Source organism: Solea senegalensis, linkage group LG11 (genome assembly GCF_019176455.1).
Source record: "Solea senegalensis isolate Sse05_10M linkage group LG11, IFAPA_SoseM_1, whole genome shotgun sequence".
Classification (NCBI taxonomy): Eukaryota; Metazoa; Chordata; class Actinopteri; order Pleuronectiformes; family Soleidae; genus Solea; species Solea senegalensis.
In genome coordinates this window covers 4,542,564-4,568,744 of record NC_058031.1, presented here as the reverse complement: position 1 = coordinate 4,568,744, position 26,181 = coordinate 4,542,564, and the positions used below count along the sequence as shown (strand labels likewise).

The window sequence follows — 26,181 nt, the reverse complement described above, 5'->3', positions numbered from 1 at the left end:
GTACCCGGGACAATCCTGTTTCTCAAGTATAGTGTGTGGTCAAGCTTGACTTTACTGTGTATGGAAACATTTTCAGTAAAGAATTGGACAAGCTGCCCAGGCCCTGGAACTCTGCAGCAATGCCAGCAAAAGTCTCCAGGTACATATTTTATTTTTCATGTCCCTACAGCCGTTGGTCCTCTATATTAACACCCCACTATGAATGAAAGGGCTGCCTTTTTGAAAGTTGAGCTGACACTGGTCACAACACGGCCTCCTCGTCCTAATGAGGCATGCGGTAACGCTAACACAAACTGACAGCAGCTGTCTATGAGGCACTTATTTGAGGGGCCCCAAATGCTTCCTTTTAACTCTGAAAACAATTAAGATCAATTACCATGCTGTCAACACCACTATGATGATCACATGTTTACAAATTGCTTCAGTTATGAAAGCTATGCAGTCTCTGAACAAGAACATTTCCCAAGTCCATCAGCAGGTCTGTCTGTGAGCTATCAGATGACCTCTAATGGCTCTTCACAACAAAATAAAACTTGAGTGAACACGATTGACTATTTTAAATGCATTAGCCATGAAAACAACAAACAATAAAACCTAACTTCATTTCTGGAGACAGCTTTTGGTGTTCTGCTTTGGGGGTTGGGATTTCCAATGACTTTACTACTGTTGACCTCATTCCCGAGTAATTTGATGTAAAATTAAAGAGTCCACAGGGTAAACTTTTTGTGCAAGGAGAGACTCTGTGGTTAGTTTCCCCTGAAGCCCAAAAGGAAAGTTTAACTACAGTATATGAGATCCTTTGTGAAACTCTGGACATGAGCCAAGTATCATAAAAAGAAGTGGCAATTAGCCTCGTCTAAGATTAGCATTCTTATTGTAAGGTGGTGTAGTGGATTGACAGACTGTAAGATTACTAGGCTACGACACATGGCTGAACATGACTTTTAACAAAACAGATTTACCAAACAATAGGAAGTTTATTCATATGCTGTACGTTTACATTTGAGCAGAACACTGACCAATGTTAAAGCCCAAAACACAACTATATGTGTGTATGTATACACACATACAACTATATTATTTGTGGAAAAAAAACTGAAATTATAATTACTTTAAGCTTACTTACAATTGAGTCTTCATATAAATTAAACTTACTGGCTCATTAGTGACTGGTTTAAGGATTTATACTGATATAGCTGTCTATGAGAGAGAAGACAAACATTGAGAAAGTCAGTAGTACTTTTACATGACATGAGGAAAACATAATTATTGTATTAGTCCGACTACAGCTGAACTTTGATAATACAACATTTGAGTTAGACTGAAATGGTAATAGACCTTGATTACGCAATTGGGAGTGGATTTTCACAAATGATAAAAAAAAGGTAGCAGCATGTTTCTACATCCATGTTACAGTTATGAGTTCCAAAAGAGCTTACATTGACAACAGCCATTCAAACTGAAACAAAATCCAAACATTTCAGTCCACTATTTTAGACCTCTGGAGTGTTTGTTCCTGCATTCCTGTCTGCTGTATATGCTGATCTGATATCCTTAAGACCTCCTGTGGTGCTTAGTCTACTCTGACCTGCTTGACTGGATCAACACTCTGGGTTAAGGCCAAATCAGCTGATGAGACAAGTGCTTCTAAGGTCAAAACTGTGTTACTTCTCAACACTGCATAACTAATCTACAATTTAGATACAACACTGCTGTACAAAGGGTATCATCACACACATTGCAACCACACAGTGACAGATTAATAAATTAAAGCATTAACAAACTGAACAAACAGGTTCACTACGCTGTTGCAAGCTACAGCATAAGGCTGAAGTCAGAATCCGCAAATTTGTGGAGGAATGTTTTCATGAAACATACATTTTAAATGACAAAAATAATTGGCAAACCAGGAAGCGGTTTTCAGTGTGTCATTAGTGCAGGAAATGGAGAGGCTTTTGCTGCCCTGTGTAACCATGTTAGCTAAAAGCTCCACACACACGTCCTGTGTGCTGTTAACCTTACTGTGAAACTACAGATGCTTCAGCCATTCAGTCAAGAGATTACCTCATCAATGAGAGCGCAAGGAAGAGTGCGTAATGCTATGGCTGATGACTCTCACTCTATCTATGGTAATACACAGACACACAGTGACTTATAACATGTTGCTGGATACAGTGAGCATGCCTTGTGGCTCCAATAATAATTTAAAGATTCCCACCCAGTAGCCTGTTAAGTAGTCTGGTGGGTGATTATAATGCTCTCACAGAACAAGCTTTGTTAAATTTATATTTGTTAAAATGAACTAAAACAAGTCAATATTAATATCAATGATCACATTGTGGGCATATAAAGGGGGATCTGGTGGTCCTTGAGTGAAGTGTACTAACTGTTGAACTGAAAAAGCACTACATACAGCAGGAAGCTGATTAATTATTGACAGGTCTTAACAAGTGTTAGGTGGCTACTGAATAAAAACTGCATATGCAACTATATCAAGTAGCCATTGCAATCTCTTCAGATGATATGTTATTTGCAACTACTCATGACCCATGTGAACAGGAATATTACAAAAGTAAGTGGTATATTAACCTCCATCAGAAAGGACAACAGTGGTGATGTTAAAAAGGAAACTCTGTCCTGCTTAAAAGAAAGCAATGGGAGTAATACAAGTTTATAAATGGACAGGTTTGTGATTCATAGTTTCCTCCATGCCACTGAGCTTGCACCATTGTTACATGTTAGGACTGGGATTGTTTTTAATTAGCATTAAATAAAAGAGAATAATTACTAGGATGTCATTTAACCACTTGACATGACCAATTAAATAAATGTGCCATCAGACCAGGTTATGGATTCACAGAGGCGTTGTGGTTTTTAATAATCGTCATAGCAGCTTTGATTAATACATAGGCAGAGGAATACATTATATTAGTATTACTATAACTGATCCCAACACTGGGAAATGGTGTTTTACTGCAGCACAGTATCGCTCTCTCACACACATACTATAAAAACAGTTTGGTGGTATAAAAATATCTTATATTAGACATTGCATCCAAAAATCATTCACTGTGTCAAAGAGTCTGGAACTAGCCGGTTCACACGGTGTACGCTTCGGCTACTGTTAGCTCGTGCTAGTAGCCAGTCAACTCTCAATGCAGTGTGCTACCACACTTGGGCATTTCACGGTGAGTAACAGTAGCCGGAGGCATTGTGAGGCAGATGTGGAGGTGAGCCAACAAAAAAAGACACCGCTACCGGGTTACCACCTGTCTAACAACAGCAGCCGCATTACTGTGTGACAACCTCGCCCGCCTGCCTGCTACCAACTGCCATGAAGGTTCCATTCCCTTTCTTCATCCACGTTAGCTTACTGAGCTAACCTGGCAGACTATGAGCTCGTGTTGGCTTCCTATTCATAGCGAGCCGACAACGACACACACGTTCAAAGCCCTGAGTTCAGTACATAGGAAGCGATATAAAACCTTACTGTATCATGGAAGACTCGGAAATCCGTATTTTCAGCCCGGTCGTTAATAGCAGACGAGATTCAGACGGACTAAGGAGTCCTGCCGTAAAATACACAGCGACGCTGTGAAGAAAAGATTTGTTGTACACGCCCTTGACGACGAGGATTGGAGTCCACGTTTCTCCAGTTTACCGCTCGACGCACACGATTGGACGACTCGTGTCGCCGTTTAATCGGTGAAGAAGGTGATTGGTTGAGTCTCAGGGTAACGCTTCCTGAGAACTCGCCCACGGAAGGTGCGCTTCATTTTGTCTCTGAACGCCGCGGGAACAGACGCGAGTCTAGACCAGTGTTTCACAAAGTGTGGTGCGCGGCCCACTTCAGACAGATCATTATTCTGTTAAGTAAAACTCCATACGATAACATATTAACATATGTCTAATAAAATATGTTGTATTTTATAGAGATTTTAACAGTATATTTTAAGTAATTTTAAGTATATTTAAGTACCTATAAGTAATAACTGAGTAGAAGTACATGTATCATACCAGAACATTTCTTTAGTAGAAGTTGAAGTTACTTTTTACAATATTACTTGAGTAAAAGTCTTAAAGTTTATGACATTTACTGTACTTAAGTATCAAAAGAAAGTTTCTGATATATATGTGTAATTTGTACCCGGGGAGCAAAGGGGATTTTAAAACAATTGAAAGAGTGATGAGTTGAGCGATGGTAGCTCACAACATCAAACAAGATGTTTTATGGTTTATTCTTTCGCCTCTAGATTAAAGATGAGTCTTAACTTTATATAGAGACCAACCTCCTCAAACCAGCTTGTTAAAACCCTAACTGGGGCAGTCCTTTTCAAACCATTATAAAATACAGTGTCTATTAGTGACTGACAGTAATTCCTTCATCAAAATTGTTACAAATGAATTGTTTTCCAATTAACTCGGATTAACTTAATTGAGCAGCTAATGTATAATTGTAGCTGTAAAGTACTGGTTGGTTTCTGGAATGCGTGAGGAAAATAAAGAGATGTTTAATGGCGTCTAACATGGAGCCCATGAGATGTACAGTACGTCAATTTTTCAATAATTTTAATTAAAAGACTAACAAGGAATCAGTAGTTTATTGTATATGGCAAAAGCTAAAAATAAAACCATTACGATAACAGCAAATGAACAGTGTATGAGACTAAAGTCCAACATAAATACAGTATTTCTATGTGAGAAATTTTAATGTACACAATGTACACAACAGTGTTAACTTAGTGTTAAGAGAGAAAAAGTAAAAGACAGGAGGGAATAAACACTAAAGTCTAGATTCAACATGTCACATAAGTAGGTGTAAATGAAAAGCAGCAGCAGGTTTTTTGTTTTTTTTTATAAAAATAGCATGATCCAAATCGCACCACAATATCCACCATGGACTAATTTAACAGTCACAAGGTGGTGCTTTGACAAAAGCTCCCACAGTGCCCTGGCTAGAACATCACTGAAAATGTGTGGGTGCAGTCGCTCATAAATATGCAGCGTGTCAGTCAGCCTAAAAATACCCCCACTAAATAAAAGAGTCCTAAATCAAGAACTGAAAGAAAAGTCCGTGGAAGCTGCAATATCTGCCAGAGGAAGAAACAAACACGGACTTGACTTTTACGTCTTTTTCTGTCATATTTTATTGCAACTGAACTGTGAATTTATGACGATGAACTTATGTAGTTGCAGCATTTGCCTTTCTGTTCACACAAATACTTACACAGCATATGCAATCTAAAGCATGCTTGGTGGTGGAGACATTACACAGGTTTTTGGTTGGTGAAGTGGACACCCCGTCCTTATTATAACTGTTTCCTTCCACACAATTGTCCTGTACAATGGAGATGTGTCCACGTGTTCATGGAGGTGCAGCAGACAGATGTTACACTTACACAATAGTTCTGGAAATAATGGTTAAATATTTCTCAGCATAGTCACTGAGGTGGATGTTTCTGGTGCGGAGCTTTTGAACGATTCATTCATTCGTTTGTTCATTCACTCACAAGAGAAATATTCTCTCGAGCTGAAATATGGTGTAACCAAAAATTCACTATTCTGTCACTAACGACGTAGTGTAGAATATGTTCTTCCTTTTTTTTTTATAAAGTTCTTTCAGCAGAGTTGGCTCACAATACAACAAACTAATTCACACAGAAACAAAGCTGTTAATTGAAGACACAACAGGGTGAATATGTAGTTTTAATTACTGACTGTATAGATCAGTATATTTTTTCATGTAAATGTTTTATCTTCTCTACACATGCTTTATAAAGAAATGTACTTTTCATTCTGGTTTTGTGGATGTGGTTACATTTCTACAAAATGACATTAACGATATTTGGCAAGTACTTCCTACCTTTCAACTAATATTTTTGTAATCTCTCTCTCTCTCTCTCTCCAGGAGCCGTGTCCCACCTTTCCTGTCACGGGTACTCACTGGTGTTGTAGGTGTAGCCCGCAGTGGTGGGCGGTGGTGAGTCTGAGTCCACAGAGGCTGTATCTTCGTCCTGGGAACAGCCCGCCTGGATGGCCCGCAGGTAGCTGTGGCTGCGTGACCGGAAGCACGTCGGCGCGGGCAGATCCAGAGCCTCCACCGCCTGCGATTCCCCCTCACAGTACGAGACGGCGTGCCCGCAGCCTTGACCACATACCTGAAAGATCGTGTGCAGACTCACACGCTAAGGGCAGAGGGCAGACTGAGAAACATGCAGTCACTACAGTAAGTCCATCCTAACTAGTGGTTTGAAGGGGTACATGCAAATAGATGAAGTGACAATTCCATCATGTAAATATTAAATAAATAACAATTTGACAGACGATTATAATATGACATGACATTTGGACTACTAAAGAAAGAATATAGGCGGTAATAAAAGGACAAAAAAAGTTCTATGATTAATTGGAATCATTTTTTTTACTTTATTAGAAATAGTAAATAATTTGAACTCTTGCAACTAACTCCAATTGGTGGAACTTTACTAATTCAATGCAACTTGTATGTACATTACATGTGTTTTTAATGTAAAATGTCCTCTGAAAAATCACCTAGAACAGATTTTCAGGGTCACTCTGAACTATGGTGATGTGTAGTATGCTTTTTTTTGCACGAAGCAAAATGCCCCAACAAAAACAAAAAAGAAAGTTTTCCGAGGTTGATACATATCCTGTAAAACCTTCCGTCCATTTATAAAGTCATAATGGTTTGGCAGATTTCCACGGGACACTCACCAGAAAGGCAAACATATCCCAGCTGTAGCTCTAAGTGCCCTCGATTAGCTGCTCATATTCCCTTACTACAGGTAATGGAATAGCAAAAATATGACAATGGTACAAATCTGGGCAGCTACAAGATACAGAGTACTGTCAGATAATGTATACATTATCCTTCTATCTTGTGTATATCTTGTATCTTGGTACAATTTTGAAGTACCTTTTCTTTACTGTGTTAAATGTACTTTCTCTGTACTCTCTATATTGAGCAGTTAAGACAAAGACAGTATTAGAGGTATTAGTTCAAATGTTTTGAATGTTATGGCTGTTTCAAAATGGTGTTTTGTTAAAATTGTACTTTAAATAGCTTTGTATCAGTATTTCTTTGTTGCAAGGCTTTTATTGTCATCATGTGATGGTTGATGTATAAAATTAAAAGGAGTAGTATTAGCAACAAATAGGGGTCATGTTTATGTTTGACATTTTAATTGCAAATATGAAAGTGTTTTCATTGGATTTAACTGTAAGTAAAATTGACTGCCTCACACTTCAATTAAATGATGTCTCTGGCCATATGACATTATTAAATTGATGTGGACACAGTGGACAAATACAGACTGGTTCCATTGGTTTTCTATGACAGGTTGTTTCTTTAGTCTGCTGTGTGATTCTGCACCGGGGCGATGAAGTTATACAACAAGCTCCCGCAAGTTTACTTTGATGCAAATGTCCCAGTTTGACAATCTGCAAACATGCTCTGGCATATTTTCTATTCCACTGGCTTAATCCCAACAGACTTACTCATATTCACTCATTAACACCCCGATGTAGGCGTAAGGGTGTAAATACAGTACATACATTTAAAAAAAGGCATTTTAATAGTTGAAAATAGAATGACTTGGGAGTTTTTCTTTGACTTGGTTTTCGATCTTACTAAACTAACGTGAGTCACAGAAGTTCCCCAACCCAGTGAGTTTTCAAGACTGAGTCATACGCCGCTTCTCAAATGTCTCGAGACTTTACCATTAATCCTACTCGCTCTTCTTTTGTATGTGGTTTGTGTGTGGGTGTGTGTGTCACTGGGAGTCAATCCAAAATAATCTAAAAAGCTGTTTCTTGTGTTTGTGTCATAACCATAAAATGTTTAATGTTATGGAAACGCTGGTTGATAATGACTTTAATCTACAATATTGTCAGTCAAATACTAACACTGTGACGACCATAAGATCATGGACATACCTGAGTACCCAAGCTTCTGCCCAAAGTGCCAGAGCATTGGCTGAAGTCATCGTTCCTGTGGCGTGGAGGGGCCTCCAGTGGACTCACCAGACAGTCCAAGTTATCAAGGCTTCGATTAGTCGACAGCTCTTTCAGGGACGGCAGGGACGGCAGAGAGCTGTGGAAGTGAATGTTACAGTCAGTCTCTTAGAAGAAGAGAGAGAGAGACTGGAATAAGTGCGGGCTGTGATTAAAGGTAGCATTTCATTTTCACCAAAAACGTGCCCCCTGGGTGTATCAAAATTAAATACAACCAGGATGTGTGGGTAGTGTTGTGTGTAAAGGTTTTAAAATAGCAGCACAGAGGAAACAGTGGATTCTGGATAAATCTGCTTAAAGGTGAATGTAAAATATGTACAATAGCAGCGAGCTTTAGTATTTAAAATGGTGACTGCAATCCCTATTTGAAAACAGTGCAGGGCCTTTTTTTCCCCCGAACATACAAAATAACAAGCTGCATTTATACCCTGTATATTCATGTACAAAGACATACACAGCATCTGCTTTATTCTTTAGAAACACTGTCTTTGGAGATTGAAAATCAAAGTGTGTTTGCTTGAGAGCAGCAGTGGAGAACTATCATATGATGAGAGGAGGCTGTATAAACATTATAGAGGTTAAATAGCCACCAACAAAGTGCATGAGAGGACCTGGCCTGCAGCTTCCTGTTTTGCTTACCCGTATGGGAGAAAAGTATCCACACAGGCATGTGTGTTGTCAACTTCTTCTTCACTTCACGCTATATTTTGATGCATCTCAACTGCAGACCCTCGTTTTTCACCTCCTCTGGTCAAGATGTTTTTGAGAAGGGTCGCGAGGCCTTTTTAGGTTTGGTAACATTGAATATTTATGACGCTACGAGCTGTGTTATTGGGTGATTGGTGTAATAGACCATCATTCTTTAATCTATGATAACACATCAGGGTCATTCTATATCTGAATATAATACATGTCATACATATAGCACCTTTAATATGATTCTACTGATACACCTTTGGATTGATCCAAGACAGTTTGAGTCCTGTTTCCTCTGTTCTGGTTTGCCCGTGTGGCACCTGGTGTGAGTGAAAATGTGTGCACACTAAGCAGCAGGGTGTGTTTGAGTGATTTCCATGGAGAATTTGCATGTTATGAGATTAGGGCTCGAGGAAGAGCTAGAGTAACACATGACTCACAGTACCTGTTGGGTAAGGTGAGGGCAGAGAGGAAAAGCACTGTGAGGGTTAGACAAGAAAAGTGGTGGTGGTGGCTCATGGTGGTGATGGGACAGGGATGAGGTTGGAGGGGTGGGGGCCACGCTGTCTGCCTACGGGTGACACTGACCTCAGATGCTGCATAGAGCATGCACTTTGCAGAGGAGACCACAGATAATCCTCCCGAATGAGAGCGTAGTAACGAGGCCTGTCCATGTGGATGTGGGGGGGGGAGGGGGTAAAAGACACGGCAAAGAATTCACCTCCTTTTGCTTTTGTAATAAATGAGGATGATACTGTGTGTGTGTGTCATATCCTGTTCTTTTTTTCATTAAACTTAATCATCTTCAGTGCCATGACGATGAAAAATACATCAGTATTTTCACAGGAAGTGCTGCTGCATCTTCAGACATTTATGACAGGATGCTGCCACCTGCTGACCAAGTTTGGGCACATGAGAAACATGTTTCCTCCCACTTGTAATTAAACATTTACTCCACACCACAACATCTTGATTGAGGACACAACGTTTTGAAGAGGTGTGGATATTATTTAGGTCAAAATTACTTTGCAGATATGTCCACACATATTGTTAATACAAGTACACATAGAAATGACTATGATTAATGAAATATTTCAGCTGATATTATTTATTATAGTTTAATTTAACACTATCAAAGGGTGTATTTTGCCCTCAGGGAATCTTTCTGTTTTTGGTGTCACAAAAATTACCTCTCAGGGAAGATTTGGGTATTATTGCACACTTTTAATTGGGAATTGATGCTATAGGCCACATGAAATATACAATTAGAAAAGGGAATAAAGGAATCAGTAAAAAATAACTTTCATAAAGGGCCCTTACCTGATTACAGAGCAAATTGGCAGGTGTATCAAAGTGATATACAAAATCATCAGACAATAGATCAAAAACATCTCAGAGGAGGATCCACACTGGATCGAAAATAAAATAAAGAATAAAGTTTTTGTGGCATGGAATAAGTCCTTCTTACACTTTGTATTCTGCCAGCCTTGCACCTTCAGAAGAAAGCCCTGACGTGTTGAGAATTCCCTAATGTCTTGCTGCTATTTTAACAACATACTATATATCTGTTCCTTCTGTGGCTGTTTCTCTTTGGATGAATGTAAAATTAACTCAACTGAGGCATAAAAAAAAAAGAGACAACCAAGGTGACAATTCCTGTATGATTAGGCTGTGTGTGCTGTGGGACTCACTTGCGTGGAGGTGGTGGAGGCTGTTGCTCACTCAGGGAGCGCTGGGTGGCCTTCAGGTAGCTCTGCCGACGAGCTGCGGATTTAGGGGACGGTTTGGGGCTTCCCTCTGAGTCCTCGCTGTCTTCTAAGTCTCCCATGGCCTTCACGTAGCTGCCACTGCGCATCCTCCGACAGGGGATCTCTGTTCCCCTGGGCCGGCCGCGTCCAAGAGTTCCTGTCCACTCACCCAGTGGGACCTGGATTTAAACACAAATATTCAGTAGTGAGACCTTGTAATGTACTGTATTGTGCAAGGCCATAAGTAGTTTTGTTGTTTTAGCAATGTTATGATAACCCTATATAATTATTTCTCAATGTCTTTATTATGATACAACCAGATGTATGCAATTGTTACATACAACATCATTTCTGCTATTTCATGTGGCAAAAAAAGGCAGCCGCGAAAAATGACTATACACCAGGTCAAGCTGTTTGTAGATTAAGGAGATTCTTCTTTGAGATACCAGAAGAAGTCAAGAAATAACCTCTCGGAAGCAGATATGCTGAGTGCCAAGGATGGTCACACTAAATACTGTCTTTTGCCTCTAGAAACCATTTTGTTCAGATTTTTTTTTTGCTATTTCCTGGTAGTATCTTAACAAAAACAAAAATATAGATGTCATCAAAACTTTATTAATTAATCATTAATCACTCCTGGTCCTGAGGACCCTGCTCCAACACACACCTGATTCAAATGTTCATCTCATCAGCAAGCACCGCAGAAGCCTGATAACGACCCATTTATTTGAATCAGGTGTGTTGGAGCAGGGAAACTTGTAAAACCTGCAATACTGCCTTGTATGAAGTGTGTATTTTGTAGTTTATGGTTGGTTTTGACGATATTAAAAAAATAATAATAATGATTATTTATTAAAGGCAAACAATTCTCAGCATGTGCAGCAAAAGAAAACTTGATTGTTATGAATGTCATGGGACAAATCTACCAAAGGCCGAGTATGATCACGAGCCAAAAGTGTGCATGATAAATAGAATATGGATCAATCTACTCAAATAATCAGGCTGAGCCACAACTGTCCTACAGAGAATAAAATAAAAAAAAATCAAGCAAAACCTCAAAGAAATTAGAGATAGATCCATGCAAACTTACAGAAAAGATGAAGATGAAGATGAATACTCACTGGCCCTCCTACCTGAAGGAACTGTTGTGTCAGGTCTTGGTGACATGACTTTGATTTGAGCAGGGTCTTGTTGACTGTAGCAGAGCCCTTCTGCAACACTTGCCTGGCCTGGCTGAGGGTGAGAGTGGACCACGAGCCCCTCTTCACCAGTGTGTCGTCCTTGCTTCCCCTCATTCTTCCTTCTGCATCCTTGGATCCTACCTGTGTCGCCTGGCACGCCAAGAACTTGAGGTCACTGCTGCTTTTAGAGGTCTTGAGAGAATGTGCAGAGATGGTATTGTAGCCCTGTGGGATGTGTCTGGGATGAGCCTGACTGTCTGACACCGCTCTGCCAAGAGTCATCATGGTCAGCGGGTTGCGGTAGCCTACAACAATAGTGCCAGCTTTGGTAGAGTCAGAATCCAGAGCATCATCTGAGCTCCAGAGGTCGAGTGCATTGGGCCTAGGCCTCGGCTTTGGCCCCTCAGTTTTAGCCCTGTCTTTACTTTTGCTTCTACGTGTTGGTCTACCACTATCCTCACAAGTCGCTGTGCCACAAGTCATTCCTCCAGCGGAGCGCCCATTTAAGCTGTCTTTCATTGCAGAGTTTTCCAGAGACTGGGACTTTGCAAAAAGCTTCTGAACAGAATGCATCAGGTGGCGTATGCGTCCGGGACTCTCGCTGCGCTGCTTCGACATGCGTCCTCTGTGAAACTGCAGAGTACTGAAGCCATCGCGCTGCAGAGGCAGGTGCCTCTCCAGCTGATCCAAAAGGTTGGAGGGTAACCGATTCATCTTGGCTGCTGCTGCTGAGGATATAGTGGCTGATCCACTGGTGATCATCGGAGCACCAGTGAGCCCCAGACCTAAGCCCATGCCCATGGACAACGAGGTGGAGAGCGCACCGGGCCTGCTGCCTTGCCCGACTCCACCACCAGCCAGACAGGCCTGTGAGCAGTCGACCTGGTCTGTCTGCGAGGTGAAGTGCAGACGAGGAAAGGTGCTGCTGTTGGACATCTGGCTGAAAGGCAGCAGGCAGTCAGGAGTCAGGGAGGTGGGGCTGGTGGGAGAACACTGGTGGAGATGTGGGTCTAAAGTGCCATAGTGGTTTATGGTGGGGCTCAACATGAAGGTGCCATGAGGGTCTGAGGTTAAAGGGCATAGAGGCTTCTGCGAGCATCCTGCTGGCTCACACGTGTCAGACAGGTGACGACTGCGGTTGGCTCCTAACCCTTTCATGGTGGCTGAGGTGTCGTTCTTAGAACATGTCTCCAGTGTGGGTTTATACACCTGAAGGGTTCATCCTGTAACACAGAGATGCACAGAAATTAGCAATACACAAGCTGTGATCGATACTGAAATTTAGTTCATGCATGGCACATATGAATGGACACCACTCACAGCTGGTAACGTCTGAGAGGTAACTAGTTGCAGGTGACGTCTGTGAACATAATGCCACAATTGCTTCCAGGCTTCAAAATTGGAATTGAGATTCTTATGGTAATGATCACTTGCCAAGTCATATAACAGAGCAGAAAATAAATAAAACTGATTTAAACAAGAAAAAATAAACAACGCAAAATACACACAACAAAAACAGAGAAAAAAAAGAAACAAGTATACAAGGATAAAACTAAATCGTTAACCATTCCACATCCCTTGACAGTAGAGGTTAGAGAGTCCAAATTCTAATTCAGTAAGATAATTTGTCAAGTACACCACAAAGAGCTATCAGGGGACTGGGATAAACATCAGTACTAAAAATATCTGTGAAGCCCAAAGCAAGACCAGAGAGAGAAAGCGATTCTGATTTACATCGAGGATAAGTTGGACCAATGGGTCCAACATAAATTTTTTAAATGGATGAGGCCGGAGGAAAAGAGGAAGACCACAGAGAAAGTTCATATGTGAAGGAGGACATGAGGTCAGTGGGTGTAACAGAGGAGGACACAGGGATTGGGTCAGATGGACGCAGATGATTCGCTGTGGCGACCCCTGCAGGGAGAAGCCAAAAGACGAAGAAAAACAAGGCAGCGCTTGAAGTTGATGGAAGAGGAATTAATTTTTGCCTTTTCTCCATTCAAACACACGTTTATGACATTGATAGTTCATGCATTCTGAACGAAACCTGTAAAAGTGTAACCACACATTTCTTAATTTCTTGTCACATTGTTAGCTATTTTCTCCTATTAGGAAGATGTTTTTCCAATTTAGTAGCTGCACTTGTTTCAGTAAACTGTGCCAGTGTTTGTCCCTCTACAGAGACCAAAACTAACTGTGCATAACAGTAAAAAAAAAACCCATCTGTGTACAATCCAAGCCCTCAGAGAGCGAGCACTACACATCTCGCCTGTACTTTAAGTTAATGAACGCGCACATTCACAAGTGTGTTTTTCTCTTCCTTGAATCAGGATCTGAGCTAAATGCAGATATTACAGTCTCTACGCGGTGTCGTGCATTTCACAGAGGCAGCATAAAATCTTGTCCTTGTCCTTTATTGTCAGGTCATGAGTTGCTTGATACCACAAACCACTAGGTGGAGCAGCAGCAGCAAGTGTACAGAGGTTACAGTCAGGGTTTGGGTGAAAAATCCACACACATTTGTCAAATGTTGAATAAATCATGTGACTTTTAGCCTTAAAGCAAAGCCACTGTATCATATAAAATGCACGTTTAGTTGTTAAAGACAGACAGATGAACAATAAATATGATTACATTGTTTTTTTCATTTCAAAATCTCTCGTTCGCTAAAAGCTTGAAGACAATGAAGCAGAGAGAGAGGGCGAAACAGAGGGAAAAATACCACCCAGACTAAATCACTTATTAGTCTCACAGTATTGGAAAGTCTTTTCAGTTTAGTGCATAAACTGTTCCACCACAGCAATAAAGCAGATATCTACAGGCCCAATCAAAGACGTGACTGTGATGTACAGCCTGGAGCTTCTCTGCTGACAATGCATCGTTGTTCACTTCTGTGACTCATACGGGAAAATGAGCTTTATATTTAAGGAGAGCACTTCGCTCCAGAGCAGGAAATGAACCCTCATTTCCACAAATCATTTTTACTCCCTATTGAAACTACACTTACTCTGGGATAAACTATGATTCCCTTTCTCTCTAAACACGGGGGGCAATCGCTCTTCTCTTCTAGAAATTCAGAGACAATGACAAATATCTAATAGCTGCATTTCAGTGGCGTCTTGTGTCTAAATTAGATTCAAGCAGAAATAAATGTTCAATTCAATCTGATAAACCTTTAGTCAGCTGTAATATTATTATTTGTTGTCTGCGTGTATGGTTTCATTTTGTCTTTGTCTTGTCAAGAGTTCTTTGTTCAAAACAACATATTGAACTGACAGTGGATGACAGCGCTGATGAATACAGGAGCCAATGGTCATTTTTCCTCAGCATCTCTGGGATGAGGGTAAATAGCCTTCTAATGTACCCCTTCATTTACGTTTGTTATCTGCCATGTACAGTATATCGGCCATCAAGGCAAATGTGGAGGCTTGGCTGAGTGCCTCATCCACTCAGCAGTGTATTGAATAAGGGAAACAGAAATGGTTTTTAGGGCAACTGACTTCTGTCCCTTAATCCCTGCTCACCATTAAAGCTCGGGTTTGTGAGTGTGGAGAAGCAGTAGCTGGCTACGCTTTGATGAAAGTGTAACAGATATATGTCACTCGCTTCTGCCATCGCTCTCATCAAAGCACTGGCATCATAAATACTGGGACACTGGGAATATTGGCAGCCCATTTTTCCATCACTTACTCACTTAGGGCCAGATTTACACTTTCTGCATCTGCAGAGGTCAACTTTGCCCCGATGTGACGTCTTCAGCCGCCCGTGTCCACAGCGTGGTGACCATATGTGGACATACGAGAGAACCCCTGAGGTTTGTGACCGTCCATGCTGTGCACATCCACAAAAAACAATGTAGAAGACGTGGATGTTCGCTTGATGAAAAATTAAACGCAGAAAGTAGCAGTTAGCCACCAGGGGGCGACTCCACTAGTTGCCAACAGAACTCCGTTTGAATGGACGTTTATAAGAAAATTAAAAAAGTTTCTCACTTGATCTATAATGTCAAGAAACTTTTTCCTTGATTGAGAAATCAGTGTTCTCAATCACTAGATTCAGATCTTAACCAAAAGCACATGATTTCAATTTCGTAAAATGATGTTCCGATTTAAAGGAACATAAAATCACAGCATGAGTGGACACCGGTGTCATTGACAGCTTGTGTTATCCACTAGGTGCCTGGTTGCAGGGGACATCTGTTGACTTCAGGTCACAAAAACTGTCACCAGTAACATCACAAATCTTGAGGCTTCAAAATGGGAGTTACTTCTGCACTATGTCCATTTTCATATACAGTGTGGTGAGTCTCTGTGGACAGGGAATGCACAGTATGGAGGGACCTTAACTCTCCAGTCCTATGCTACAAGAGCACATGCCGATTACAATCATTCCATACAGCAACATTTTTGCGTATATTACAATACTGTGAGAGCTGGAATCACCACCTTTGTTCCTGGACTACTTTATTTTGTGATGATTGTCTGTACTTGAGGAGGATTTCAGCAAATAACATGTAAAGGTGTTTCAGACACAGTACAAACAGGCAATAATATCACTTTAACGTTTGCAAAAAAAAAAGGCATCATTCACACAGCAGAAATCCATGATGCACTGGATTCATTCTAACAGATGCTGTCTCCATCACAGTGGAGTGACTCACTGATCAGTCAATGGTAAGAGCCCTCTTTCACAGCAAGCATGAAATCTTGCCTGGGAGCTGAATGAGGCATGTTAACCACACACATTTTCATTCCACTGCGTTGGTTTGCCATTTTCTTACTTCTCTCTGACCTCCGTCACACTCGCTCCAGTGTGAGAGTAGCTCACTGAGTCAGTGTTCCTGGACGGGCACTGGCAGCATGCTGGCAAACACACCAGCATTTCACAACAGCGCAGCCTGCTCTAATTCATCCACCCGGGCTGACTGCAGCCCCACGTGTTCATGTCCTGTGGGCGCCACTGCTGATGAGCTGACACACACCTACACACACTGACACACCAACACACGCTGACACACATGAACGTGCTAAACGCCCACCCACCGAAACACAGCACCAGTGAAACCCTGTCAAGTGGTGAGCATCGCGGGGCGATATGAGAGAGAAATAATGTTCACAGTTCATGTAATTCTGTCACAGGCTCAGTGTGTGTGTGTGTTCTTGTATTCATTACCCCCCGGAGACATTTTCTGGTATAATCACTGACTTTGTCAGGACCAGTAGTCCTCATGAAGACCAAAACCTGGTCTTCATGAGGGAGGACTGTCAATGCAGTGAAGAATAGCTGTGCAAACTTGTGTGTGTGTGTGTGTGTGTGTGTTTGAGATGGTAGCCAGCGGGCTCCTGCACAAATCCAAGGTGAATAAATCCTTGGTGTGATGCTAGCAGGTGTGTGTCTCTGCGTCATACACGCCCGCACGCACGCACACACACACACGAATAACAGCTCTCTCGCACACTCTTGCATAAGCACTAAGTGGCAGAAGTGTCATGTCTGTGTTTTTACCCCCTAATCTGGCATGAACACTGAACTTGTCAGGACCAGTAGTCCTCATGGAGACTTTTCCGCTTCCTGTCATTTCTGAGCAACTGGTTAAGTTCAGGGCTAAGATTTGAACTGTGGTTGCGTTAAGGTTATTGTCCGCTTATAACTGGTTTTATTCCACTTAGAGATAATGCTTTGGTCGGTCTGTCCAGATGAATGGAGGTCAGTGCAGTGTCCTTAAAATGGACGCTTCACAAACCTGTGTGCGTGTGTTGCACATGCATCACAAGCATAACCTCAAATTACTTAATGCATACAGTATGTAAGTGGCAATTGTCATGCACTTATGGACTGCACACAGTGATCTTCACACCTGTTTGTGCATTCCAGTCCAGTTAAGGGCCATTTGGAGAGTATAAACTCATCCAAGCATTTGGCTGATCGGTATGTGTGAAGGTTGACAAGGAACTCACAACTACCGTAAAACATTCTGGAAAATTAGATTTGACAACAGTGACTCCTTGCTAATTATATTCTACACAAACATTGAGACACTATGAGTGTTCAAGGTCTTTCTCTTGGAACACGAGTAGTGCAGTATCTCTACAGTATGAACATAGCATACAGACCATAACTTCCAAAATCCATCCATCCAGCCATCTTCTACTGCTTTATCCTCCACATGAGGGTAGCAGGGGGCGCTGGTGCCAATCCCAGCTGACGTAGGCCAAAAGGCGGGGAACACCTGGACAGGTTGCCAGTCCATCACAGGGCCGTATATAGAGACAGACAAACGTCCACACTCACACTCACACCTACAGTCAGAGTCATTTAGAGTGTCCAATTTGCAACATAACGAGTGTTACAGTAATCCAGTCGAGGAATTATGAAGGTACGTATGAATTTTTCAAGGTCATCAATTTGACCTTGGCTATTTGCCACTGCATGCATCATTTTGCTTCAGGGGGGATATACATTTATATGTGTATATATATATATATATACACAGAACGACATGCCATGTTTTAACGAAAGATAGTGCCCAGGGGGAAGCAGATACAGTGAGAACACGAGGGGATGTACAGTATAAGCATGGTGTGTTTAAACGAACGTCAAGAATAATAGGCGCTATGTTTGTGGTGCAAAGTGATATTTTCCTGATCTCAAAGTCTCTGTGTGTAAAATCTTCAAATGACACAGAGTAAAGTTTTATTTTCTTATCTATTTGTCACAACAGCAAATAAATACATTCTTCAGTAGAATCTGAAATTAAATATTAAACATTAAACTAATAATCCACTAAAGTTAAACCTTTACAATTGAAATATACAGTGCTATCAGTTTTTTTTTGCCAGTTGACTGCATCGAAAATGATTCTGTTAAACATAAAGGATGGAATCAATTATACTGAACATGAGCCGTGAATCACAAAAGTCAGTCAGTTGTATCTTCCTTCATCGTGATAATCCAGCATGCAACTGCCTCTTACATTTGTCTTTAAAAACTTAAGGTGAATTCATAACTTTTAAAAATGAATAAATTGAGCATGTGCTTTTTTCCTCTTTTTGGACGACAGAAAAAGTAGTGGTGCTTATATCTAGGTCTGACTCTGTTTTGCATAAAAGGAAAATAAACAAATGTTCACATGACTATACTGCATTTAACCTATGATATTAGTTGTCTAAAGCTGAATTAACGTACCAGCGATTGAGGATGACTCAAAGATTTATTAAGTCCAACCATCATGAGGATGTGAAGATTCTTAATCAGCTTCTCTTTACTCATGTTTTTTCCAGTTTCTTTTGTTAAAATGAAACACATAAAAAACATGTATATCATTTTTGCACATGATTTACAGTTTAGCAAATGGGAATAAACTCTGAACATAAATGTACTTTGACAAAACGATCATCCTCCAAGGGCCAGAGAAATTGCAGCTACTTTGTCAAAAGCCCCATCATTGGCCCATTGGGAGATTATGTCACACCGTCGTCCAGCACTGACATACAGCTCCTGTTAGAGCTACACGAGGCCTGCTAACAAGCACAACTAAGGGTTGCTGGGCTGTGTCCCACAGAGCTACTGAGCAGGCCCCGTAATAAATGTCTCCTCTGGCTGTGCACTTCTCCTGCAGCCTCCTGTGATGAGCACAGGGAGCGAGGTATTGATCTGGGTCTCGCTCCTTGTTCTGAGTGTGAATATACAGCTGCTGGGTATTGGCTTTCGCAGTCACCTTCAATAATCACCTTTTTCTCTCACTGCCCCTTCGTCCATTCTCTTCCAGCCACACGTCCAGTACATTTACATTACGGTCCAGTGAAATTACTCACTGGAAATGTTAAGTGTGCAGCTGCTGATGTATGCGGCTTTTTACCGTTTGCATATTGTCAGATTTCATTTGTAATCCAGTTCTTGTTACTGAGGCAAAAATCGAGGAGTCCTTCTGATACAATCTGGAATCTCACCATTACACACACTGTTAGTACATATACACACATGTTTTTTTAGAAACCTTAAATAGGGACATTTCAATAGGGTTGCTTGGTTGCCAGGTCAGTGGCCTCAATGATAGTAAAAGCGTCACCTAAACTGCTGACAAAGCTGTTTAGAAGCTTATGGGAGCTGTCTTCTCTATGAACTTTGGCCTTTTTCGCTTTACACACACACACACACACACACACACACACACACACACAAAATGGCCTCTGATACAAAAATGAAAAAAAAAACAAAAAAAAACATTATTCCTATACTTGAAGGGTTAAAATGAAATGGTTGACTTGTAACAGCAATATGAACCTGCAAGCGACTGGGTAGCTTAGCTTAGCACAAAGACCGTCGGTCTTATTCTGCAGAAAAACAAAAGTGTTACACGTAGAAACACGTGTCACACACTGACAACTTCACATTTTTGTGTGAGAATTGGAAATATATTGAAATCGTATTTAATTGGATAACACTATAAAACAAAACGGGCCACATGGTTGGTGTAGCGGTTAGCACTCTTAGCACGCGGTTAGCCTTTCTGCATGGAGTTCTCCCCGTGTGTCAAAAAACATGCAGATTAGGCAAATTGGACACACATTGACTGTGTGTGAATGGTTGTTTGTCTCTATATGTGGCCTGTCCAGGGTTTACCCCACCTTTTGAGCTATGTCAGCTAGGATTGGCACCAGCAACCCTCATGTGGAAGATAAAGCGGTAGAAGATGAGTGAATGAACGAAACAAAACAAGGAGTTGAGCCAAAGTGCTTTACAAAAACAGGGTTAGACAAATATACTCATACTTTCGTGGGTTTTTTTTAAAAAAAGAAAAGAATTATCAGCACCATTAAGAGTCCACTGAGCTGGAAGCTAAAGATATAACAATACAACAGAGTGATTCTGACTGTGTGGCTGCACATATTTCCTAAATCATTGATTTCACACAGGATTTTGACATTAAAGCCATATTGTGTGGACATTTCTCTCAGCAGAGGGGGATTTAACTGCCAAATGTTGGTCAGCCACATTAAAGTAAGAAGCAGAGGTTGGTAAATGGCGAGGAACAAAAAAAAAATCTATTACACTAACACCCACAAGCTGAGCTAGGCAAAAATACTTTAAGTATTATTTAGCAATAATTCCATTTCAGCATTATGCAAATCAAGTAATCTGAGAGAGAGAACTAGACTTCGTTCACATCGTAATGTGAATAGCACGCTCCAGCTCATTTGTCTGTTTGGGCTGCTGTAGAAACATGGTGGCACAGGATGGGGGGGCCCCCCATAAAGGAAGGCCCTAAGATATTTTTCATTTTAAAGTGGTTGTGCACCAACACAAACATACCTATGGGTCGTATATTCAATTTCTCCCAACATACCATGTATCTTAATCTTACACACTGGATATTTTACCAAGATTACTGCATACACCATAACACATGCTTCTCTCATTCAGTCATCTAACTTCCCAAATTCTGAACACATCTGCTGAAATATTCAGATCCAGAAGCTGCGAGTGTTTATAGGTTTCTCATCAGTGCTTTGTCCATTAGAGTGTTCCCAACGCGCCGCTCGTCCTCGTTCACCACTGCACGCACTGGAGTGTAATTAGAGAGAGAGGCTGCACACGTCCCTTGGGCCATTTACCACCCTCGCTGTATCGCCGCCGGTCCCTCTCTGAGCGTATTCGTTTGGTAACATCTTGTGTCGGCACTTCAGCGCCGCCTGACCACAACGATCCAGTTCAGTGACTCTGCAAGACTGAACGCATGGCATGGCTCAGGATAGAGGGTGAATATTTATGGGCTTAATCTAAAACGGAGAAAAAAGGAGCTGCAATCCTAATATTGGCCTACTGGACGGCCGCGCACTGATGTATGAATACAGGAGAGGTGTAAATCATAGCCATCATTTGCCAGAAAGACTAGACGATTAATACGATAATAGACCTGAGAGAAAGGTACATTCTACTAAAACTAAAACTAATTTTGAATATTTCTATCAGCTGAAAAGCTGCAGGATGTGTGTTGAGGGCTGTGAACTCCCCTCCCCGACTAAATGACTTTGACACCATATTGGTCTCAGGCGAAACAAGACATAAAGCACCCAATAAGCTGCACACATCAACCTCTGCAGTCATGCGCCGGTGTGCCATGCATGCTAAGCGTCGACACTGTTCAACCATAGTGCTCATACGTTCAGCACAGCCCCAAGGCCCCAGGGAATTATTGCATGCTATTGGTTAGTAGCTGGCAGGGTGAATCCTCTACCAGCGCTCGTTTAAAATGCTGTCAAAGCTTTAATAGTCCCGTGGGCTTGGGCTTAGAAAGGAAACGCTTCAGTCTACTCTGCAAACAGTAAAGGCACAACAGACAGTGCTATTGTATCACACAGAATACAGTTGCACAATTGCGTTTGTGCATTGTTTTATAGTTTTAAGCGGTGTATCAGATGGTCCTTTGAATTTCTAATCCATTCTTTGCTGGCTGGATTTAACATATGTCTCTCATTGTAAGCTGTGTAGGGTTTATCTCTTTTAAAGCCATCTAACCTCCAAAGGAGGACTTCCTCCAGTATGCATCACAACAGTGACCTACAACCTTAAAACATTATACATTCCTTTTCATGGCCAGTGTAAGTTTGTTTACCGTCACTTCAACCTGGATATAACACCGGAGGTCAGAGCAACATCATGTGACACTTCTGAGGAATATTTACAGTTGTGAAACAGTAAAGGTAAATAAAGTTACACGACAGCCAAGAAAAGGAATGTAGTCATGTACTTTCTCCAAAGTACACGTCAGAGCTCCTTCAAGCAAACTCCACCTCCAGACCACTTAGATCCTCAACCTTAGACCTCGTCACCATTCCCGACACCCAACTTAAACCTAAAGGTCAGACCACTTTTGTGATAAGAGCTTCATTATGGCACATCCTCTCCCTTTTCTGTCACAGAATCAGTCCACACCTTAAAGACATACACTCTGTCTCTATAAAACACATAGAATATTGCTCTGGGCCTTTGCAGTTATGTTACCATATACCACGGCAGCTTCAGATACATCAAATACCAGCCTGGGGTGTCAAATTAAATGGGTTTATCAGAGATAGTCCAACGTAAATCCGATGGATTGCAAGATCAGGCTGGGTGCACGCAACAACGCTCCCTCTCTAGCTGCTCAAATTGGCCCCGACACTAGAAACAAGATAAAATTAATATGCTGTTTTGCTCTCTGTAGTGTGAAGGGATTAGAGCATCCAACAGTGTCAGGATTTAGGATTCAGCGTGTACCGCTGCACACAACCATGCAGAGCAGCTGAACTGCAGCATCTGCGGTCAGAGAGGATACAGAGGTGGAGGAGGAGGAGCACATATGTACATCAAGAGCCACTTAAACAGGAGTAGACGCTGTTGTGAGGATTACACCAAGGTCATATTAAGTATGCCGAGATATTTTAGTTTCTAAAAAGAGCTGAAAAGTTGTCTAATTAGAGTGAACATCAAAGGTGCAGCAACTGCAGTAACAAGGATCAGAAGAAGCCACATGATCATACTCAACGTGTTAGTGCTGTAAGTCTGTCAGCTTAAAAGTCAAGAGCAAATATGAAATAAAAAAGGCTACATCAAATCATGAAATAGTACTAAAAATCTTTCCATAACTCTGACTACAGCACAAAAATATGGCTTTGGCGTGATTGCTCCACATCCTTCCTCACAGCAGGAGAGAGAGACTGTATCACAACAACCGGCCAACGTATCACTTTACATTTTTAAAGCTACATAACAATAAATGATCTGGGCATCAGTATAGGTTGTGTTGGTGCAGGTTTCATGGGTCGGAAAGTCGGAGCATCCTCTGCCACTCGCGTCAATGGCGGAAGCACTTTGCTCCTTCTACTGTTATTTGCACCACTGTCTTATCTGTTTCACATTAAGTAAAAAAACATGTAGAGATACGTGTGGGCCCTTGTCTTTTCCCAACTTCTCAAGTGAAATGTGGTCAATTCTGAGGCGACGTCACTCCCACTTCTGACTAACTGTAACACACCGTTAATCCCATGAAGTTAGTTAGTAACGTACCACAGTATTTAAGTAATGTAACTTGATTACTTAACATTACTTTTGAATTATCTCAATACAAATGTAAAGTAAGACAAAAGACAATAAATATCAATAAAATTACTTTAACTTTGGTGTACAACAGAACAAATATATACTTATTGTTATGTATTAATTGTAATCCAACTAATAATCCCAATTCTTACTAAATATTACTGTAATCTGAGTCAGTCTTTTTTCCCCTGTAACAATAACAGAATACAGCTACCTTTTTTTGTATCCTAACTACACGACACCATTCCATGCATTCCTTTACTCCCCAAGCCTGTTGGTGCCTTGTGGTCGATACATATTCATTCATTAAAAGATACTGTAAAACTAAAAAAGAGCTTTGAGCATCAGACACAAATATCTGAACAGAATTATTACCACAGTAGGAGGAGAGAACGTGTCTCTTTCACCAGCAGTGACAGCAGAATGGTGGCAGGACACCAGCAGATAACAGGACAGGTTGGAGTCTCGAGAGATGACCACGGCTTCAAGCTCAACACTTGTCTGTCCTTTTGGCCACAGACACTTTGCCTTGCACTTGTCAAAGTAACATCAAATCTGTCCCTGCTGTGTTGTCCCTGTGTTGTCCCTCATTTCAAAGCAGCACTTTTTCATCACAGCACGCAGGACTTGTTAATTCATCTGCATCTTTTATACCAGTGTTTTCACCTTCACCCGTCTGTGTCCTTGTCTGCTTTGGGTTCCTGTAAAAACATGAGCCAAACAGACACTTCAGCTCTTTTATTTAAGATGCCCGCGATGAAACGCAGCGTAATGGCAACTGCAACATCCTGGGCTAGTTCATTTATTTGTGCTACGCACGGGACAAACAATAGAGCTTCGTGGCTGACAGAGATACTAGAGAGCTCCATCTTGTTAGCCACAGTGTCAGAAAACATCATGTATTTTACAGACTCTTGTTATCGGCCGGCAGTGAGGTGAGGTGAGCGTCCTACTCCCAGAGCATATCCACACACACACACACACACACACACACATGAAAAGTGGGCAACATCATCTAATCACAGGAGTGTTTTGGCACAAACTGTCGTCTGCAATTAAAAAAGTGACGATGGAAGCCAAAGATCCACACAAGGAGGTGATGATGGGACTGGACGTGGACACTGAAGACTGTGCCAGTATGGGCGGTTACACATCTCAGAGATAACACACCCAGGTCACTCCCCACAACCACTTCACCACCCAGTGTCACTCCATATGAAGTTACACTCTTCAGAAGCCAAACTACGGGATGCCCTTGTCACACCAAGAAGCAAGGGTTACCATGGCAATCAACAGACGCTTTGCTTGGCCAACACACAAATATAAATTTAAAAGAGTTAAATAAAAACTTGAAATAAATACTAAAGTAGAAAAGGACACATACCACTACATTTCCTCTAATTATCTTTGTTACTCGTTACTACCAAATAAAATCAGAAGAAGAAGAGTTGGTATTATGGTCTGTATTTATATAGAGCCTGTCTAGTCTTTACACTATAGTTGACCCGTTCACACATTCACCCATCTTTCATACCCATTCACACACTGCTACAAGTGTCTTGCTCAAGCAGAGCCAGGAAGTGAACCCACAACCTTCCAGTTGAAAGACCACTGAACTACCATTGCTCAATCCTGACTCCTCACTTTGTTAAGTACTTTTACTTCTATAACTTAAGCGCATTTTATATCAGAAAATTACAGTAAATGTCATATACTTTTTACTTTTACTTAAGTAATATGATAAAAAAGTGACTTCCACTTCTACCAAAGTAATTATCTGGTAAGATACTTTCCCTTTAAGGTACTTTATAAAAGACTGATTCATAGACATCATTGTTTGACATTAAGTGCTCATGATTAGTGAGATTAAAGTCAGTAACTCAGAGTAATGAGTGAACAGGGATGGGGTGATTTGGGTCCGGGCCGCTGTAGCTCCATCTTGGCACAGAGCTGGGAGCCACTCCACTGCTGCCATCTCTCTGCTGACAAAGCCCATCAGTCAGCTCGCTCTCTGGTGCGAGCTTTGACAGTGAGGGACACGAAACAGAGTTAATGTGTATCAACAGCGGCAGCTGAGAAGTGGGCACGATGGGCAGCGTGAGGCCAGCTGAGTGTCAGACTAATTTATCCTCCACGTCTGCTGCCATCTTGGAGCTAAGGCGAGGGGTTAAGCCTGTGTATGTAGCAGGCAAAGTGAAACTAGAACATCTGCTCGTGGGTTTAGATGCTAAACTTTAAGCTCCATCTATATTCACAGCTCATGGTGTTCTTAACCAACATGCTTGGATTAGACAGATGAGCATCTGCATATTTAACATCCCTGTTTCAGCTGGAAAGAGAAAGTCTTTCATAATTAACACTTTGAAGGACCAGTGTGTAACATTTAATTTAGGAGGGTTTATTTATGTTTGCATAAATAAACCCTTAAGATCAATATTGTT

At 41.3% G+C, this 26,181-nt stretch overlaps 1 protein-coding gene across 4 annotated transcripts in view; it reads right to left on the bottom strand.

The window, feature by feature from the left end:
- The window catches only part of dlgap4a (discs, large (Drosophila) homolog-associated protein 4a), an 88,024-nt gene that overhangs the window by 10,621 nt on the left and 51,222 nt on the right, over positions 1 to 26,181 (bottom strand). Inside the window, exons 2-6 of one of the 4 annotated variants that reach the window (XM_044037986.1) lie at positions 11,600 to 12,882; positions 10,422 to 10,657; positions 9,319 to 9,396; positions 7,957 to 8,113; positions 5,945 to 6,185 (exon numbers count right to left, since the gene is read on the bottom strand). In XM_044037986.1, the coding sequence (XP_043893921.1) occupies positions 5,945 to 6,185; positions 7,957 to 8,113; positions 9,319 to 9,396; positions 10,422 to 10,657; positions 11,600 to 12,817 (1,930 nt within the window). In that variant the 5' untranslated portion in view covers positions 12,818 to 12,882. The remainder of the gene's footprint in view (positions 1 to 5,944; positions 6,186 to 7,956; positions 8,114 to 9,318; positions 9,397 to 10,421; positions 10,658 to 11,599; positions 12,883 to 26,181) is intronic. The other 3 variants (XM_044037987.1, XM_044037988.1, XM_044037989.1) reach the window with 3 other exon arrangements.